At 38.8% G+C, this 22,086-nt stretch overlaps 1 protein-coding gene across 2 annotated transcripts in view; it reads left to right on the plus strand.

The window, feature by feature from the left end:
* The first annotated feature begins 11,789 nt into the window (after positions 1-11,789).
* Positions 11,790-22,086, plus strand: part of LOC115628785 (nuclear export mediator factor NEMF homolog) — a 38,141-nt gene continuing 27,844 nt past the window's right edge. For both annotated transcript variants that reach the window (XM_030524999.1, XM_030525000.1), the window contains exons 1-2: positions 11,790-11,918; positions 21,337-22,060. In XM_030524999.1, coding sequence (XP_030380859.1) covers positions 11,863-11,918; positions 21,337-22,060 — 780 coding nt within the window. In that variant the 5' untranslated portion in view covers positions 11,790-11,862. The remainder of the gene's footprint in view (positions 11,919-21,336; positions 22,061-22,086) is intronic.

Below are 22,086 nucleotides of genomic sequence, written 5' to 3' on the forward strand. Positions count from 1 at the left end.
TATTGAGTGACAAACGAGAAATCGAAAATAATATGCTGTGCTCAGCAAGTGTAGGGGAGCGCAACAGATGGTCGTCTAGCAGTGCGAACGAAAACGAGAATAACTGTAGTTGACTGACCGTCGAAGGCAATACTTTTGGGAGCAGCAGCGAAAGTGGCGACAAACGAAAAGAATAATTCTAATACAAATGCCTTGTGTGCGTTAGCAGACCAGCTAATTCTTATGCATGTATTATGCGAAGCGCAGGCAAACAAAAAATGCAGCAGCTTGAGCGCGAACACGACAGCAATGTATTAGCTAAGTTATGTATGCGAGTATGTCGGTATATATGTACATATGTAACAACGACAACGGCGAATTTGATGAGAACAACGAGAGCAAGCAACAAACGAAAACTGCCGACGGTTGGCTGAGATTGACGTGGGGGGGATGCCGTATGTAAAAGTGGCTATGTATATTTATGTACTTGTATGTACTATATGTATGTATAACAAAATCAATCGACAATAAATTGGCACTTTAAATAATTGCCTATAGCGGTTCACTTTTATTTAATATTAGTACGACATGCGATTTATATTTGTGTTATTATGCTCAACTATCTACCGTATTATATTATGGTCACGTATGTGCCAAAGGTTGAAAGTTGAAGGTCGAAATAAGCAATTCGCTGGTTAAATTTCACTTTCAAACTTTAGCACAGTACCTGTGAAGTCGACTTTGGCTCAGGAACTTCCCTTTGGTCGACTTGACTCATCCTCCAAATCCAGTTGACGTGGCAGCAACACAACACAATCCCCAGTGAAGCAACAACAACACGACCGACGCGGTTCCGCACAAATTAAAGTTTTAATTTAAAAAAAAAAACAAGGAAGTCCATGCTCGGGCGCCAATGAAAATTTATATGATTTTATATAAATTGTATAGAAACAAAGAAAATGGGACGCTTGCTTTTAACTTTAACTTTTATATAGAAAATGACGAAACGATTCGGCGACAATTGTGCTTGTATTTAGCTCGGTTTTACAACTAACTTCAAAATTCGGCTTACATGCTAAACTAAGCCTAAGGCGGCGAAAAAAGGGCGTGAGGCGACATCCGCAAACGGCCGCTTTTGCGCTCTCTTTTCGCCCTAAACTAAAATTCAAATATTTCTCTTAAGCTATCCTTATCTAAAACAGCATCTGCGCCAACAGCGGCGACAATTGTGCTTGTATTTAGCTCGGTTTTACAACTAACTTCAAAATTCGGCTTACATGCTAAACTAAGCCTAAGGCGGCGAAAAAAGGGCGTGAGGCGACATCCGCAAACGGCCGCTTTTGCGCTCTCTTTTCGCCCTAAACTAAAATTCAAATATTTCTCTTAAGCTATCCTTATCTAAAACAGCATCTGCGCCAACAGCCCTACCAGTATTTAATAAAAATACCCATAAAAGTGAAAATAAAAAAGAGAATACAAATGTAAACAATGAAATAATTATGGCGCTAAAGGGCACACAAAAAGTTAAAGTAAATAACAACGAATTTACAGCACTAATCGACACCGGTATCAAATACAATATTGTACCCGAGTCTATTTAAAAAAAGTTTAATACACCAATATTAAGTGAATGCAACATTTATCTAATCGGTTTCGGTCAGAATGATCATGGAATGTTTGTTGTTTACTCACAATTCCTAGACGAAGTAATGGTGCTTGGTGAAGAGTTTTGTAAGTAAGTGTTAATAACTAACGAAGGTGTAAAAATACCAAAGCTACAAGCAGAGAATGATCTAAGTAGTCTAATGAAAATAGACATTGAAAAATGCGAGAATATTGATACAGACAGTTACCGCAAGCGCCAAAGCTAAAGATACAGTTTTTGAATTACTAAAAGAATAAAAGCACTAAATCGTCGAATATTCAAATGCGATTAATTTTTGAAAGTTGACATCCCGATTACTCAACTTGACAGGCTGCAAAACGGGCATATATTCAGTTCAATTGATTTAAAAAATGGCTTTTTCCATGTGGGCATAGATGAAGAAAGTAGCAAATATACTTACTTTGTCACTCACAATACACAGTTCCAGTTTCTACGAATCCCATTTGGTCTTTCGAATTCTCCTATCGTATTTCAAATACATGTAAACGCAATTTCCCGAGATCCAACACGCAAAGTTGTAGCTATTCCTTATGTCGACGATATTATCATACCAGCAGAAACAGAAAACAGAGCAGTTGCAAATATTAAAGAAGTATTAAATCGCTGTGAAGAGTACGGGTTGAAATTAAATTTAAAGAAATGTCATTTTCTAAAAACCAGAATCGAGTATTTAGGCCATATTTTAGAAAACCAACGTACTAGTATATGCCCTTCACCATCGAATACGCAAGCAGTCACCAATTTTCAGGGCCCTCAAACGCTTAATCAACTCCACAGTTTTTTTTGGTCTTGTTGGGTATTTTCGAAAGTTTATTGCGAATTTCTCCCAAATAGACAAACCAATGTCTAATATGATGAAACAGGATGTTCGGAGACAAAGAATAAGCAGTATTTTATAGTTTAAAAATACTTACCACCCAAAAGCCAGTCCTAAAGATTTCCATCAGCATCATGCTACCGAATTGCATACAGATGCCTCTATTGACGGTTTTGGGGGATATCTTTAACAAAAATCACCTTACGACAACCAGTGGCACTCCGTTTATTACATGATCAAAAAAACGTCTATAAGTTTGAAATTCTAACAGTAGTTTAGCCCTTGCGAAAGTTTCGCGTTTATTTATTACTTTTTAAGCTCATTACGGACTGTAATGCCTTGGCGAAAACAATGGACAATAAAGACTTATGCACACGTATAGTTCGTTGGGTTCTTTTAAAGCAGGAATACGACTACGAAGTGGAGCACCGAGCTGGCACACGAATGATAATCAATGAAAGCAGCATACCTAGAAAACTTAAATGTATGCAGTCGCAGGATGACGAACTAAAAGCTATAATTGATATTTTAGTTGAAAAGTCGACTCACAATAATTATTTTCTGAAGTCCGACCTGTTGCATAAAATTGTAGGAGACAACGAACTTGTGAGGACTGTCCAGCAAACTATCTACGTTTTGTAGAACTATGAAGACAAAGCCATTCGAGATACTCACCGGCATAAAAATGCGCATTAAATCCGATATCAAGATACGAGAAATTATCGACTACAAATTGATCCAGCAATTTAATGATGAGAGAGATTAGCTACGAAAACAAGCAAAACTACACATCCTTGAAATGCAGAATGAAAACCGGAAAAGCTACAATTTAAAAACAAAACCAGCAGCAAAGTATTAGATAGGCGATTTAGTTGCTATCAAGACGCTCTCATCTACGACGAAAACGCAAAGGCGCAAATTCTAATTTATATCTTTTCATCAATTACTTTATAATCACATTTCTAATAAAGTAAATATTTAAAATAAACTACATTATATTCTTATAAACTATCCGGGACTGGAAATAACCGAATAAAATCCCAGTCCTACACATTTATTCCTAATCAGCATGACGAGACGAATTGATCTAGACATGTCCGTCCATCTGTCCGTCTGTCTGGATGAATGCAAGGATCTCAAATATTATTAAAGCTGGAATAACCAAATTTTTGAGAAAGGACGAGTTTATTTTTACTTTCCCTCCCTTCCCCCGCTACAGAATTTTTAATAAAAGTTATTAGCGAAACAATTCACTCCGGTACTACGGCAACAAGCTGAAGCACCAAGTTCACTCTTCCTCTTCTTTTTGCTTCTGCTATGGGCTTATATAACTCAGTGCTAAGAGTTTTGCTGAGTACAGGGTATTTCACTGTCGGGCTGTTCAATAATTTAACTTTAAGAAATTTTATTTGCAGGATCCATTTGAAGACCGTACTAATAAATTTAATTATCACATCAGCACTGGTCCGTTAATAACCGTTTTGGATATTGGCTTGTTAAATATTTAGTTTCGAAGTATAATAGATCACACAATTTTTTAATATATATTTATATTATATTTTTTAATATAATATAATAATACAAATGCTGTGATTTATTTAGTTTTAAAAAAAATCATTTCTATAAATATTCTACTTATTTGTGCAGAGTATTTCAAAGTCGAAACACCCGACTTTAGCTTCTCCACGAGTTTTATTACAAATTTGTTAATTTTTTTTTATACCCTGTACCCGTAGGGTAAAAAGGGTATATTAGGTTTGTGCAAAGTATGTAACATACAGAAGGAAGCATCTCCGACCCCATAAAGTATATATATTCTTGATCAGCATGACGAGAGAAATCGATCTAGACATGTCCGTCCGTCTGTCCGTCCGTCTGGATGAACGCAAGGATCTCAGAAACTATAAAAGCTGGAATAACCAAAGTTGGCATCCAGATTCTCCTAGGTCCGAGTAAGGACGAGTTTATTTTATTTTTTTTAATTTTCCCCCCCTTCCCCCGCTACAGAATTTCGTCAATAGCGTCCACATTTCAAATGCTACCTAAACCAAACTTTGCACACATAATTTTTATATAATTGTCTATTGTTGTTCAAAATTTTATTCAATTCGGTCAATTTTAAGAAAAGTTATTAGCAAAACAAATTCTCGCCAGTACAACCCCACCAAACTGCAGCAACAAGTTCGCTCTTCTTCTTCCTCTTTTTGCTGCTGCTATAGGCGCATATAACTCAGTGACGCAAGTTTACCTGGGTACAGGGTATTACACTGTCTTCTCTCACGGAGACTTATGATAAGTAGTCAAATCTTAATATATTATAGTTATTTAATTAATTACAATTAAATATTTGAATAACGGCCCTAACTTTTATTGCTGGGTTGGGAGGTCTCTTCGCCGGAGTCGTGTATGGCTAGCCTGCCAAGTTAAATTCTGCGCAAGTCTATTTGGATGGTTCCGAAGCTTGAGCTGGTACTTTGCTTTCACCTTGGCGATTTCATCTTTAAAAGGTCACACATATAAATCTTTCCGGATATTTTCACTCCGTATGTACCTGGTTTCCCCAGTGATGGTTCTCAGTATCCTCGATTGAGCTCTCTCGATTAACTCTAAATTACTAATGGAAGCGTTTCCCCATAGTTCAGAGCCATATGTCCAAATTGGTTTGAGAACTGCATTGTACAAGAGTACTTTGTACTCCAGTTTTAGTGGTGAACGGACGTTTATAAGCCAATGTAGATTGATGGCTTTTAGTTTCAGTTGATCTCTCTTCGCCAAGTAAGCCAAATAGAAACCAAGGTAAGTTACATTTATTATAATTTTTTGATTTTGTGAACTAAGCCATCCAGCCAAACGCGGTCAAAGGCTTGGGAGACATCCAGAAAGCATTTCGTATCTCAGAGGTTATTCGGTTGACTTGTTCCATGGTTCCATGTTTTTCGCGAAAACCAAATTGGTGATTTGGGATTGCACTGTTGGTATGTAAGTGCTGCTTGATGTGATTCAGGAGTAGTTTTTCGAATATCTTTCATAGGCACGGCAGGAGACTGATAGGTCTATATGATGATGCCTGAGACTTGTCCTTTCCGACTTTATGGATCATTGTGATGACAGATTTTCTCCATTGTTGAGGGTAATAGCCCCATTTCATCATACTGTGGAAAATGATGGGGAGAAAATATACTGCACAGCTCGGCAATTCAATGATCATTTTGGCGGAAATTAAATCGTGGCCTTCAAACTTGGCCCTTAATGACACTTGTAACTTCTGGTAGCTCCAAGATGATTGGTTAGTGGGAGCACGAAGCTATTTGTTGCTGAATGTGGTTTGAAGACTTTTTCTAAATGGGGGGCAAATAGATTTGCCTTCTCTTCGTTGCTGCGAGTCCACTTTCCACTTTGTGTACGTAATGGTGATTCACTTTCGATTGGTGGACATACGCCTCATTTAGCTTTCCACAATGGGAATCTTTTGCTGTTTGGGGAGAGTTGATCCATATAGTCCATTTAAGCTCGGTGTTTCTTATCGTCTAGGGGTTTGCGTAGTAGATGGTTGGCTATTTTTAACCGCTCCTTTGAGTCAGGTGATCTGTGCGCTTTCCACTCCCGTCGAAGCCTTCTCTTATTTCGTAGCAGCTTTTCAATATGCCTGGGAACACGACTGCTTTTGTAAAGTTTATAAGCTGTGATTTCTGGAGTGAAATGTTTTGCCGACAGTGACATTACAGACACTAATGCTTCAACTGAGGTATCTATGTCATCTTTGCAGTTAATGTTTGGGCAGCCATCAATATGGGAACTTACGTACTTCTTGTATTTAAGCCTGATGTTATTATAGCGTTATATAGTTGTCTTCCTTTCGGGTTGATCAGTCGAGATCCCCAATGTGTGTGTTTGGCATTGTAGTCACCAGCTGCTATGAAGCGGTCACCTAGTAGGTCGAAGAAATGTACCAATTCTGCCTCAGAAACGAAGAAGCGCGGTGGGCAGTATACTGCGGCTAGGCTTAAATAGCCGCTTTGTGTTTCGATATGAATTGTTGTGGCCTGTAGATAAGTTGTATCAAAGTTGTAATTTAAATTTGTTAATTTTTTTAAAAGTGCGGGGCACATGACCTTTTACTTGTTTTTAACCATTTTCCGTACAAACACCTAAATCTCAGAACATATAAAAGCTCGAAACTCTAAGCTTTGCATTCAGATGCCTAACAATTGTTTTTCAAATGTTCATCTTCTATCGTCCATAACTCCCGTAATTTTTGGAATGTTTTAAAAAATTTTGAAAAATACTTTCAGCTAGTGAGTATGTATCTGTATGACAAGTTGAAAGTTTGAAGCCGAGCTGTATCTCTGCCCAAGTTCTGCTCGTAGCTGTTGGTGCTTTGTACGTACAGCCACGTATAGACCTACATAGATACACTCCCGCAGTAAAATGCAGTCTCACACCATTTACGTGAGTTTGATTCCCGAAGGGGGTGTAATCGATCACAATTTGTATACTGTGTAACTCGTTGTGTTACCGCTTGGACTGTTCCACAGTCCCGCACTCCCATGGTTTCCATCAAGACGCGTGGGTGGATTTCGAAATATTTTGTAGGAAATTGGCACCTAAGAATCACTGCCAGGTTCTTAGTAAGGCCGGGGAGTCGCAAAAGAGGTGGGTCACTGTTTCCTCCTCTTCCTCATCTCTACAGCTACGACAAAAGGCGTTGTATTGAAGCCTCAATCTGGCGGACCCAACTGAGGTAGACTGAGAACTCTGCAGCCATCTCATGAAGTGATCTGCAACAGTTCTGCACTGTTTTCAAGCTTTGCTTTCACCTTTGCAAATTCATCCTTAACAAATCCTACGTTCAAGTTTTTATAAATATTTTCATTTCGTATATACCATGGTGACCCAGTGATAATTCTCAGTATCTTTGATTGAGATCTGTGGATTATTTCTTCATAGATTAATTGCTTTTTTTTTGCTTTGACATTACAGACACTAATTCTTCAACTGAGGTATCTACAAGTATGTCATCTTTATAGTAAATGTAATTTATAGTAAATGTTTATAGTAAATGTTTCGATGATAGATCTGTTAAGTGCTTCACACGAATCCGAGCCTGTGGCACTTTTCTTGTAACAGCAAAATCAATCAAATCGGGTTTCTTCTTTAGATCTGTGGGCCATTATATAGTTGTCTTCGTTTCGGGTTGATGAGTCGGGATCCCCTATGGATGTGTTAGGCATTGTAGTCACCAGCTACTATAAAGCGGTCACTATAGATCAAAGAACTTTACAAATTCTGCTTCAGAAATGGAGGAGCGCGGTGGGCAGTATACTGCGGCTAGGTTTAGGTAACCGCTTTAAGTTTCGATATGAAGTGATGTGGCCTGTAGATAAGTTGCAGGAAATGATCGAAATGGGTAATGATACGATGCGTGGACGGAATGTAGATTCCTGTTTGATTAGAAACTCCAGGAGGAGATTTTGAATACGCATAAGATCCTGAATCGTTTGTTGTATTGCTACCATTGTATTTGTTGCAGTTGCCAGAATGAATTCCATTCCACTCGGCAATTGGAATGGATTTGCAGGGGTGGTGTAACTTATCGCCTTAGCAAAATAGTTGAGGGAATGTACATTACATAAAGTATTAATATGTACATAAAATGTACAAGAGTATATAAGGTTTGCGGGAGCTGAAAATGTAACAGGCAGAAGGACGCGTGGCAGGCCCCACAAAGTATATATATTCTTGATCATCATGACGAGACGAGTCGATCTATCCCTGTCTGTCTGTCCGTATGAACACCTGGATCTCAGAGACTATAAGAGGTACTTTAAGAGGTAGAGACACCAAATTTTGCACAAAGATGCGTATTGTGTGTACGCTGAACAAGTTTGTTTTATTTTTTTGATTTATATATGGGGGTTTTCCCGATTTTCCATTCGTATAATCGCCTATATATCGGAGACTATAAGACCTACGGACACCAAATTTTAGTCCCAGATGCCTTATGTGAATACGCAGAAAATGTGTATTTTGGAATTTCCTTCCCTCCTCTCTCTCCCATGCAAATCGTGATTTTCTCTAATTCCGTAATTCTTGGAATTTTGAACTCAATTTTTACAAATACCCCCAGTTAGTAATTATATGTCCGCCAAGTTTCATCATGATAGACCGATTTAACAAGAAGTTATAGCCATAAATATATTTGCTGCCGCAGCGCTGCACAAGCGCTGCCCGCAGCTGTTGTTGATGCTGGTGCTTTGTAGGCTGCCAACATGGTTACACAGACACGAATATACGAGCATAAACATACATGCACTCACGTAGACGCAATTGCTTTGTATATGTGCAATTATACTCCCTGTACGTGAGTTCGAATACCAAAAAAATTAAAATCGATCAACAATTTTTTTTCTTTTATTTTTTTTAATTTCTATAATTATTCTAAACATATGTACACAGTATTTCAAAGTCGGGACACCCGATTTTACCTTTTTTACTTGTTTTGTATCAATATTTGTCTATGTGGGGTGAATGACTATGGTTTAGTGAGCTCTTTTTATACAACAACAAGAAAGGAATGCTAAAGTCGAGCGGGCTCAACCCTTAAATACCACCACACAAAAAAAAAACTTAATCAAAAATATTTAATTAATTAAATGAAATACTTGTATAAAATATTCAACATCCATACATACATATGTAAGTGCTTATGTACAATTTCAACAGCACACATTTACATCATAATCGTGTCTATGCGTGTTTGTGTACTTGTACATATGTTTGTATGCAGTACATAATTATGTCAAAGCTGCAGCAATAACAACGACAGCTGCTGGCAGAGCTGGGGCAGAGATTATATTTATGGCTATAACTTTTTTCATAATTGACCTATCACATTAAAACTTGGCATATGGACACAAAATCACTAATGGATGTGACTACTAAATTTACTGTACTCTTTGGGTACAGGCTATAAAAGAGTGACTTTTTGTATATAATGCCGCTCGCCTGTGACAGTAATGGCGCTCACTTGTGGTAATACAACACATGACATCACTAGTTTAAGCCATGTTTAACTCAAAAATGCGCTTGATTTGTAAAAGTGCAAATGCTTTTATGATGAAAGAATAAAAAAAAATGCCTAGATGTTTGGCTCACTTACAAAGAAACACAGACGTTCTATGAGCTCGTTTTAGGGGAAAAAGAAAATTGGTTTTGTGAAGCTACCGAAGCAAGAAGCAGCGCTGTGCCTAATTTTTGCTTAGTATAGAGCAATAGCGCAGATTGGTCGTTTTGGACGGTGCATATGAGAACAGAAAACAAAACGCGTCAATATTATTATAGCCTGTAAAGACTGCAAAAACTCAGAAGTGAGCGGTTGTGACCGAAACTTCTTGCATGAATGCAAGCAATGATTGGTTTTACAAGTAAACGAACCCTCCACCAACCAGTCACTTCGACTCACAACTGCAAAGACTCAGAATGAGCGGCGGTGACCGAAACTTTTTGCTTGCATGCAAGAAATGATCGAACGTCGTATTTACAATCATGCCCGCATGACCGAAATGACCAATGATATCGGCGGGTGCCGTGCGCTTGCATTTTCTATTGTTTTCTCGGCTATTAGTTCAATAATAACTTCGTATACAAGTATGTAAATGCATATAAATTAAAGAAGCCAACATAACTATTAGCGAAAAGAAATACCTTCATTTTTATTTAAATTAAAAAAAGTTATGCTATTTTAATTTATATTAATTTGTTTATTTTAAGATATTTGAGGTCCTTTTTTAAGAAATAAAATCATGCTAAATATCATAATATAAAAATAAATATATGTATACACATGTTTTCTTTTCATTCTGTACCTCTTTATTTAAAATACATACATATACACATGTTTGCGCATAATTGCAAACAACACATGCACGCACAAATACATAAATATGTACATACATGCATATTTCATACGGTCATACTCGGGTAAAACCCGCGGAATACTCGAGTATTACCCGAGTAAGCTCGCGCAATACCCAAACAATACTCGGCAAATAACGGCACTATACTCGTTCGAACAAACGCTCATTCTGCAAAGTCTGGTTTGCTTCGATCAGGACCCAGTCATATTAAACGAAGTGACCCTGCCTGAAGTGTTTGAAAGCAAACCACTCAAGGCTGGTACCCGTTCGCAACGAACAGAATACTCGAAATGACCGAGCCTGAACTGTTCGAAAGCAAACCAGTCAAGGCCGGTACTCGTTCGAACCGACCGCAATAAGCAAAGTGACCGAGTCTGGTGTACTCGAAAGCAAACCAATCAGGACAGGTGCTTGTTCGTAAAAGTGGAAAGATTGCTCATGCAAGTTCGATCATAACAAAAATGCTGAGAGTACTCAACTCGTTCGTGCTCGTTTGCAACCAATCAAAGATCTGATTTGATTGAATTTTCAGCAAGGGTGGTCGAACATACTCGTTGCAGTTCTCTGATACACACCCCCACTCCCCCGCAATTCGTGTTTTTTTTATAACTTCCGTAATTATTGGAATTTTGAAATGAATTTTGGCAGTAGTAGTAGATAGTGCTTATGTGTCCGTGTGCCAAGTTTCATCAAGATAGGTCAGTTCTGAAGAAAGTTATAGCTATAAATAAAATCGCTGCCCATGCGCTGCCTGGAGTTCTGCCCGCAGCTGTAGTTGTTGTTGCTGCTTTGGTTCAACTTTGTGCTGCATACATACACGCATATAAACACGCATAGACATAGACCCGATGATGTAAATATATGCCGTTTAAACTGTACATAAACATGTCCTCTGTGTATGTATTAAATAAATGTTCCTTATTAATTTCATTAATTAATTCAATTTTTTTTTAATTTTCCTTTTATTGTGGAGAGTACAGGCTATTTTACTGTCGGTCTTGCTCGATTGAGCCTTCTCTCTTGTTTTTCTGTAAAAATGTTGGCAGCACTAGTGTTATTGCGTAGTAAATTTATTTTAGTGATGGACATAATTTATGGAGGAAACCGAGCTATCGGTTATTATGCGGCTTACACTGGCATAGGGATAGGACCACACCCAAAGAGGATACGATGAGCTAGTTCGTGTTGACCAAAGAAAAAAAGCTTGATCCGACACACTTATAAGGTCATTCAGTCATATTTGGTATAATTAATAAATTTTGCATTTCACACAGGAAATATATATTTTCCGATATATCGTATTACATATCGATACATTACATGTATTTGGCTTTGAATATCATATCCGTTTTACTGAAGTTTTTTTTCTTAATAGCGATATTATATCGACATCGCCATATCAATACGCATCCCTAGCTCTAGATTAAAAATTTCAGTTCCACACTCAATATTCTATAAATAAGATTCGCGAAAGTGTAGCTATCATGAAAACTCGGTTCAACACATATGATATCGTTTGTGGGGTGGCAGAATTACAACGGTAATATTTGCTAATGGAATTTTATTATAACTGGCTAACAGGTTTTGCCCGTCCTTACTGGGCTAAGTATGTATGTGTTCTTAAAATAATATTTATTTACTATATGAGATTTCTCTTCCGAGATTGTGCTCATTTGCAGAAAGCTATGCCAAAGAGTGCAATAAATGGTATGGTAAATTTTTTCCCGGAGGGTAAAAAGGGTATACGTAAACGTATAGGGTACACGTATGTATAGTAATATTGTATCGAGCAATGGACTAAGACCAACGCTGAGATTCACACAACACAATCATAAAATTTTGGTTTTAAGCAGCCCATTCAATTCGAATTTGTTTCCCGGTGTTCGGGTTAAATGTGAGTGTTCGGATGGATGGCATTGTTGGCACAAACATCATTTGTGAAGTAAACACGTGCTAATGAGCAAATAATTTATGCTCCAATAATAATAATGGGGAAAAATGAGACTGAAGCTTACGGAACAAAATATTGCGCAATAAAGCATATGTTGGTAAACCGTATTTTCGTCCATATCAATTTTTAATGTTCCCGAACAATGTTCGCGTAGTTAGTAGGTAAATGCATTTGCGGTTTTAAATAGCATCATTACCAAAAAGTGAAGCTGTTATTTATATTTGTATACGTGCACAAATGTGTACAATTATGGTAGTTCGATAATATATGTACATATGTACATGCATACATACAATATACATACATACATCATCACTATGTGCAAACGAGTGTAATAAATTCAAGTTTTACATACACAGCTGGAGGTGTGAGAACATTTTTTATAGCCTGTACTCAAAGGATGAAAGGCTATACTAGTTTTGTGCGCATGTATGTAACACACAGAAGGAGGCGTGGCAGACCCCACAAAGTATATATATTCTTGATCAGGATGAGAAGACGAGTCGATATAGCCATGCCCGTCTGTCTGTCTGTCTGTATGAGCGCAAGGATCTCAGTAAGTACAAGAGCTAGGATAACCAAAATTGGTATCAAGGTTCCTATAAGCCCTAGGCAGATCGAGTTTGTTTATTTTTCTGATACACCCCTCCACTCCCCCGCAATTCGTGTTTTTTCTTATAACTTCCGTAATTCTCGGAATTTTTCCTTTTTGTGGAGAGTACAGGCTATTTTACTGTCGGGCTTGCTCGACTGTAGCGTTCTATCTTGTTTTGTTTAAAAAAGCTTGCCTTTCTATAAATTAATTTGTTTTTAAAACACTTCAGCGACAAAACAAGTAATAAACGGCTTTACCAACCATTAAAAATAACTTATCGTTTAGTTAAATCAACAAAATTTGTAAATAATATTGAAATTTTGTTATTTATGGTCCCACATTGCACTGAATTGATTAGAGCACACTCCATAAATATATTATTGATCAGGATGACAAGTCGAGTCGATATAGCCATATCCGTTCGTCCGTCTGTCTGTCTGTATGAGCGCAATGATCTCAGCAAGTACAATAGCTAGGATAACCAAACTTGGCATTCAGGTTCCCCTAAGCCCTAGGCAGATCGAGTTTGTTTTTGTTCTGATCTCTGATTCTCGCTCGACTTTAGCATTCCTTGCTTGTTAAATGAGTGTAACTTTTAAACGAAAAGAGATGTGGGAGATATGGGCATTTTCACATAAATTTCACCCGAAGCCAACAAATTGTACATTTGTTATCAGGGCGTAGAAGGTATTTGCACAAGGAGCATCAAATATTAGCTACACACTAGAGTTGGGCACGGACCGTGTTTTTTGTCGTGGCACTTCGTGCAACGCGTGGGCCCGCGTGTTCGTGTTGTAAATTCCGATTTCGTGCGTGGCCGTGCGTGTTCGTGTTGAGCCAAAAAGGCACGACAAAACACGCACGAGGAAACACGAAATAACACTAAAATCGATGCTAGCTGAAATAAATGATAGCTTAAATAACGATTTAACACTTGAATCAGAAAACGAAGCACCCAATAGTCAACACGACTTTTCTGAATTTTTGGACACTAATAATTCAAAAAATAAAATTAAATTGGACAGGTCAAGAATGGATATTAAAATAGATGACTATATAAGTAGTGTTGTTGATCCAGGAATTTGTGTGCTAACATTCTGGAAAAAAGCAACAAAATTTAAAATGCTAAGGCAATTATCAAGGCATATACTCAATATCCCTGTCAGCTCTGCAACAAGCGAACGAGTTTTTTCCACTTCTGGACATATTTTAAATGAGCGACGTACTCGGCTTCTTAGCTCAAATATTGATAAGATAATCTTTCTGAATAAAAATTTGTAATGTTTATATACATATGTATATATATATATATATATTTTTTTTTTTTTAATTTTTATATTTAATATATAAAAAGTTCGTGTTGGGCCGTGTTAAGAAAAATTTTCGTCGTGCGTGCGCGTGCGTGTTTCTAAAAGTTAATTTCGTGGCCGTGTCGTGTCGGGCCGAAAATAGCCGGCCCGTGCCCATCTCTACTACACACACAGTTTTTTATTGCAAATAATATTTTAAAAAAGTTGCCGGAAAATAATCGCTATTGGTACATTTTGTCGTGTGCGACATCGTTAGTGTAAGTTGTATAAAAAAAAAAAAAATTTGACTAGTTCTCTCGTAAAGGCAGCCCTCAATAATAAAACCAAAAAAAGCATTTCAGGTTTATCCCAGTTTCATTTGTTTTGTTGCGATGGCATACATATGTATATTGTACAGCATTTATAATCATCGTGTATGCAAAGAAAGCAAAAAAAAAAAAAAATTTAACGTACACACCCGCCCACATTCTGCAAGATTGCTAAGAAATGGAAGCCCTAGTGTAGCTAATCTTCGTCTGGTTAAGGCGGAGCAGTGGCACAGAAGGTGTTCTGTGCTTTACTCCTCTTCTACGTCTCTGCAGCTTCTGCAGAAGTTATTATATGTTATATTATATTATGTGGGTTGTCAAGCTTGGCGGCATGACGACCAATCGGACAGTGTCAAGTAAGTGCCCCCAGTATCACTGAGCCTTCCGTTCTTCTATATTTTAGGAGTTAAGCAGTTCTTTTTGCGTCCAGGGCTGGCCATGTCAACTTTGCTTTGGTGCAGTTCGTCTGCAATGCAGTTCCCCTCTATATTCCGGTGCCCCGGTACCCATACGAGGTTTGTACAGACGTGCTGGGCCATTTCGTTAAGAGATCTCCGGCAGTCTGTGATGACGTGAGAATTGTCTATGTTAGACTCTAATAAGAACCGAAAAGGTAGAAGTCGCACGGTGCCATATCAGGTGAATACGGCGAGTGGATAATGGTTAAAATGTGATTTTTGGTCAAATAATCGGTCACAAGCGTCGATCGATGAGACGGCGCATTATCGTGCAACAAACGCCAACTTTCATCTTCGCGATATTCGGGCCGAACACGTCGAATACGGCGCACCAAACGCTTCAAAACTCCAAAGTAGAATACCGCACTAACGTTTTGGACGGGTGGAACAAATTCTTTGTGGACAATACCCTTGGAATCATAAAAACAAATCAGCATTGTCTTCACTGTAGACTTCTCCATGCATGATTTTAGGTTTCGGCTCGGCCGGTGCCTTCCATTCAGCATTCTGGCGTTTCGTTTCGGGATCATATTGGAAACACCACGTTTCGTCACCAGTCACAATATTGTAAAGGAATTTGTTGTCCTTTTTGACCTCTTTAATGATGTCCTTCGAATGTTGGATTCTGAGCAATTTTTGGTCGTCAGTCAATTTTTGCGGAATAAACTGTGCACACACCTTTCGTTAGCCCAAATGTTCGGTCAAAATGCGATAAATCGATGTTTTGGAGATGTTCAATTCCATTTCCATCAATTTCAATGATGATTTCGGCTGATTTTTGATGAATTCACGCACAGTTTCGATGGAATTTTCGGTGATCACGAATTTTGATTGGCCCACATGTTCATCGTAATTTATGTCCTCACGACCACTTTGAAAACGTTGAAACCACTCGTGCACTCTGCTACGGAATAGGCAATCATCGCCATAAGCTTGTTCCATCAGTTGAAACGTTTCGGTAAAAGTTTTACCAATTTTAAAACAAAATTTAATTTGATTTAATTTTTAAAACAGATTCTAACGCACCAGTCGACATATAGATAGCGCCACCAGGGGGCGCTAGATTCAAAAAGTCATTTGGAACGCACCTTGTATGTATGTATGTAGATTACGTGGGCAAAGTTTGGTTTATGTCGGGTTTCCCGAATTTGAAATACTCTGTACATATGTGTAGAATAATTATAGAAATTAAGAAAATTAAACAAGAGAGAACGCTACAGACGAGCAAGCCCGAGAGTTAAATACTCTGTACCCAGGCACACTTCGGTCACACTTCGAGTTATAGCGAACTTGATTCTGCAGTTTCTCGGCGTACTACTTGAGTGAAATTGTTTGGCTTATAACTTTTTTTAAAATTCTTAAAATCAATTTAAAACAAAAGTAGAAAATTATATAATATATTTATAAATAGATTGCGTTGGCAAGTTTGGTTTATTGTTTATGTCTCTTTGGAAATGTGAACAGTATTGACAAAATTCTGTAGGAAGGGGGGAAAATTTACAAAAAAAACCAATAAACTCGTCCTTTCTCAAACCTATGAGAATCTGGAAACCAATTTTTGTTATTCCAGCTTTTATAGTTTTTTAGATCCTTGCGTTCATCCAGACAGATCGACTCGTATCATGCTGATTAAGAATATATATATTTATGTAATAATGTATCTGGTCCTGATGGGATGAATTGGCGCTCATGAGAAAAGTGGATGTGAAGTACCTGGGTTTTGCTTAAGCACCTCAACCTCAAGCACTGTTGCAATTTCGGCCCTGATCCACCTCCATTGGTTCCTAGGGATCCTGCCTTCTTCGGGATTTCGGCCGATGACCCCGGGGATATTACGATCCTTGGCTACCTCCGCAAACGAGCTGGGCCAAGACTTTCCTTGAGCCTTGGGCCTTTTTGGGGCGGTTTGTTGTACCTCCTCCATGGAGCTCTGCCGCTTGCCGGCGCTAGCATCGTACTCCAAAGTGAAATTGGGCAGCACTGGCTTGGCCTACTTAATGTCCTCTTTGATTCTATTTAAATCCACCGCTGATGTCTGCTCTGCCGTACTCGGTTCAGCGGCATGTCGACGAAGGATACTGGCCGCAGAGCGTCTTTTACTGTATCCGGCTTTTGAAGGATCGAGTCTGGAGTAGCTGGTCCTCTGCACCACCACCGGGGGTGTCGCCCGGATGTTCCCCGGAGTTCCCCAACCAGGCTGATCTTCCGGCCCCCACCTCGTAGCCATGATCATTACTCACCAACTTAACTATTAAGGAGTTAGGTTGACAACGTATGGGACCATTGTAGTACCATTACAAGTCGGCACCGTCTTGAAGGGTTCAGCTAGAGGATTTTCCGACCTTAAGCGCCGTAATAGAGGGCGCAAATCACAAATCCGAAAATACGCAAGTTTTGCATCAGTTAATCGAGTTGATGACTCTCGAAAACTTTGAGCTTATCGCAGATGCCTACGGCCTAAGCAACAAGCAGAAATATGTTCAGATGCGTGGCAAAATGGCATGTACAGCCTAGTTGTTTTTGGACCCTACTACGGTCTATGAGTATGCAGAGCTACGCCGGATACTTTTTGAAGAGTTCAACTGTAAATATGTTTGTAGTGCAGACATGCACAAACAATTGGCAGGTCGATCAAAGCAAAAATAAGAGAGTTTCCATGAGTATATGCTTCAAATGAAACGTAGAGCTGCACGGGGCGAGATCAACACCGAATCTGTAATCAACTACGAAGTGCGAAGCTTAAATTTGCAGGCGGATTTTAAATACAACTTGTACCAATATCAATATCGCATAAAGAGCTAAAAGAAAAGTATGTCATGTACGAAAGTGTAATAGAAACAGAAGATATATTTAAAAAAAAGTGTTTAAACCAAACAGAAATGAAAATTAAAAAGAAGCATCACTGTTTTTGCGGCTCAACAGAACACTTGCGCAAATACTGTACAGCAGATTTAAAATGTTTTCGCTGCAATCAAAATGGGAACATGTCGAAGGAATGTCCAAATCAAAAAAAAATTAAAGTGGTGTACAACGCTAATCGATTAAAGCCGCTGCAAATTGTAAATGTTAAACTCAACGGGCTGGTTCACACGGGCGCTGACGTCACACTGCTGAAAACGTCGACCTTTAACAAAATAAAAGGCGCTGAGCTGCAGAAATGCATGTCTACTTTGCAAGGCTTGGGCAGCAAAGTAACTCGTAGAATGGGATACTTCATGGCAGACGTTTTGGTGGACGCTATGCAGGTGTCTCAGAAGTTCCTAATGTTAGCTGACAAGGCGATGGAGTGTGAAGCTTTGTTGGGCTATAACTTCATCAGCAAGTTCAACTTTACATCGACGGCGGCCGGCTACAAGTTTTCTCCCCAGGGGGAGGAAACTGTGAGTGTTACGGGACACTCAGCAGCAGTTTCAGCCGGGTTATAGCTCTGGATCACCCCCCTGGGGAGAAAACTTGTAACAGAATTCAAATAAGTATTTATAACATTATTGAAACAAATACTGATGCCGATGTACTCCCACAGTTCAAGAATGTAGTACAACATATGATCCATAAACCGGCTGAAACTGCTGCTGAGTGTCCCGTAACACTCACAATTATACCCAATGAGGATATCGCACCTTTTCACCATGCACCAAGCAGAGTTGCTGTAAGCGAAGCAGTGAGCAAGCAGATCAACAAGTGGTTGGATGCAGGAATTATAAGGCACTCTACGTCGAATTTAGCAAGTCGGATAATCGTGGTCAAAAAAAAGAATGGCACGAATCGTGTTTGTGTGGATTTTCGCACAGTCAATAAAATGGTGCTTAAAGATTGCTTCCCTGTTATTGACTATGTTCTGTAAAAATTGGAAAAGGCAAAGTTCTACACAGTCATGGACTTGGAGAATTTTTCAAGCTCTAATGAGCAAAAACGTTCCTGATTTGTACATGGACGAAATTATTATGCTTGGAGGAAAGGCAGATGAGTGCTTGGCCAAGATGAAAACACTTTTTGAAAGAGCAGCATCCTTCGGCCTTTAACTGAAATGGAAGAAATGCCATTTATATGCAATTTATGCAATTTATAGCAGAGCAATTTATAGCAGAGAAGCCAAAACGGAGGTACACACGGATGCTTCCAAAGATGGCTTTGCGGCTGCACTCTTACAATGGTTTGAAGGGCAACTGCACCCAATGTTCTATCGGAGCAAGAAGGCCAGAAGCATAAGCGCGTCTTTCTTGCAAAAAATTTCGATACTACATACTGGGCATCCCATTTAAGATAATTACCGACTGTTCGGCTTTTAAGAGTACGCTGACTGCAAAGGATGTGCCTCGAGAGGTAGGACAATGGGTCGTATACTTACAGGACTAAGATTTTGAAGTAGAGCACTGCCCAGGCGAACAAATGAAGCATGTGGATTTGTTAGGCCGATATCCAGAACATGTTATGTTGGTGTCATCGGAGCTCTCAGCGCACATGAAAAAACACAGCAGGATGACACAATGATTAAAGCCGTTTGTAAAATTCTCAAAAGTCAAATAGCCTGTACTCTCCACAAAAAAAACATGAGAGAACGCTACAGTCGAGCAAGCCCGACAGTAAAATAGCCTGTACTCTCCACAAAAAACAAAAACACAAAATTTAAAAAGAACAATTTTTTTTAAAAATTATATTATTTAAAAAAATTGAATTAATTAAATTAGAAGACGTGCCGGCAGAGCTGCAGGCAGTGCATGAGGAGCAATTTATGTGTGGCTATAACTTTCTTCATAATTGACCTATCATGATGGCACTTGGCATACGGACAAATAACTACGAACTGGATGTATAAGCCAAATTTGAGTTCAAAATTCCAAGAATTACCGGAGTTAGGAAAAACACGAATTGCGGGGGAGTGGGGGGTGTATCAGAAAATAACACAAACTCGTTCTGCTTAGGGCTTAGGGCTGAATGCCAAGTTTGGTTATCCTAGCTATTGTATTTGCTGAGATCGTTTCGCTCATACAGACAGACGGACGGACGGTACATGTACAGTTTAAACAGCACACATTTACATCATCGTGTCAATGCGTTCAGAAGACGATGCACGCCATTCAGCAAAATTTTTGGGTCCCGTATTTGGAAAGCAAGATTTCAAATGTAAATGCCAACTGCGTAAAATGTATAGTACACAATAAGAAAACCGTAAAGAAGGAAGGTTTCTTATACCATATTGATAAAGGAGTTGTACCGTTGTATACACTTCACATCGATCATCTTGGGCCTATGACGCCACCGTGAAGTTCAACAAATACATTTGTGCGTTGGTGGATGAATTTTCCAAAATTGTCTAGCTTTATTCAACCAAAATAACAAGCTGCGATGAAGTTGTCAAAAAGCTTACAGAATGGGCAATAGACTACGATAGGAGAACGGCACAGAGTACATTTGGAGTACTACTGGTGTACCAAGAGGCAATGGCCAGATAGAACGCGTCAACCGTTCGGTTTTATCTATCATTTCGAAACTCAGATGAGCCGACTTAATGGTACAAATACGTGCCAGTGGTGCAGAAGGCAATAAACATTTCCTTAAAGAGGTTGCCGTTCGAGTTGTTGTTTGGTGTCAACATGAACTATGGAGTTGAGGCCCGTATCAAAGAGTTACTCGAAAGGGAGGATGTATGAGAAGTTTGACGATGAAAGGCAGCAGATTCGGGAAAATCCAATGAAGATATACGTCGAGCTCAAGCTTCTTACAAAAAGCAGTTTGACAAAGGTCAAAGAAAAATATGGCTATAAAGTTGGTGATTTCGGAAACCAAATCACCAACTTTATAGCGATAACACACAATTCATAACAGGTAAGAAGCTGGCAAGTCAATATCTTGGGCCATATGAAATAACTAAGATCAAAGGTAGTGGTCGATATGATGTTCGCAAAATTGCAAACATCGAGGGATCGAGAAATACAGCCACAATTGAAGACAACATTAAACTTTGGAAGTTCGTTGAGAACGAGCAGCAGCCTTGGTCATCGGAGGCTGCTGATTAAATCAGAATGGTCGAATGTAAGAATGTTGTGGTCCTGATGGGATGTATTGGAATCCCCTACCACTCAGTAGTTAGCCGTATAAATAGATGTCAGCAGAAGAAAGGAGTCAGTTGCAGTTCAGAAGTTGGGCAGAATGTCGAAAGACAAAAAGCATACTTGTATAGTAAATAAATATATGATTGTAAGCAAACAAAAATAGAATGCTAGAGTCGAGTGGGTTTAATAACCGTACCCACTCTCACAAAAAAATAATTATATATTAAATTTTCTGCAAGTGTATGTACGTACTAAAATTCTCTTTGTTTATATAACTTGCTAGGTTAGTTGGATTTCGCGTAAACCAAATTTATGACATAGACAACAAAACCTATCTATTACGGTTACATGGCGGCAAAGAAAACGAAAAAGCCACGCTTTTAATTGAATCTGGTGTAAGGTTTCATACCACCGATTTTGAATGGCCTAAAAACGCAGCCCCTGGAGGATTTAGCATGAAAATGCGAAAGCATTTAAAGAATAAGCGTATTGAATATATACGACAATTAGGAAATGACCGTATTGTTGATTTTCAATTCGGGAGGGGCGACGTTGCCAATCACCTTTTCCTAGAGCTGTATGACCGTGGCAACATTGTATTAACAGACGTAGACTTGAAAACTATGTACATTCTAAGGCCACACACGGAAGGTGATCGATTCGCCGTACATGAAAAATATCCAATCGATCGTGCTAAGAAGGATATCGACGATATCTCTTTGGATACAGTACAAAAGCTTATTGATAATGCAGCACCCGGGGAAAGTTTAAAGAGAGTCTTAATGTCACTCCTAGATTGTGGTCCGGCAGTAATAGATCACGTTCTTTTAACGCATGAGCTGAACCATCATGTTGTAAGCTATACAGCAAAACCAGCGAAAACAGCGCAGATGCTAGAACATACTAAAACGAAACAACCCAAACTGCGGATTAATTCTGGAACTGCGGTAGAAGCAAAACCTTTTGACGCAAAAACTGATCTGACAAACCTGTTGCAGGCAATTAAGGTTAGTAATAAATTTGTATCCATATA

This window comes from Scaptodrosophila lebanonensis, unplaced genomic scaffold (genome assembly GCF_003285725.1).
Source record: "Scaptodrosophila lebanonensis strain 11010-0011.00,11010-0021.00 unplaced genomic scaffold, SlebRS2 tig00000126-arrow-arrow-pilon, whole genome shotgun sequence".
NCBI classification, from domain to species: Eukaryota; Metazoa; Arthropoda; class Insecta; order Diptera; family Drosophilidae; genus Scaptodrosophila; species Scaptodrosophila lebanonensis.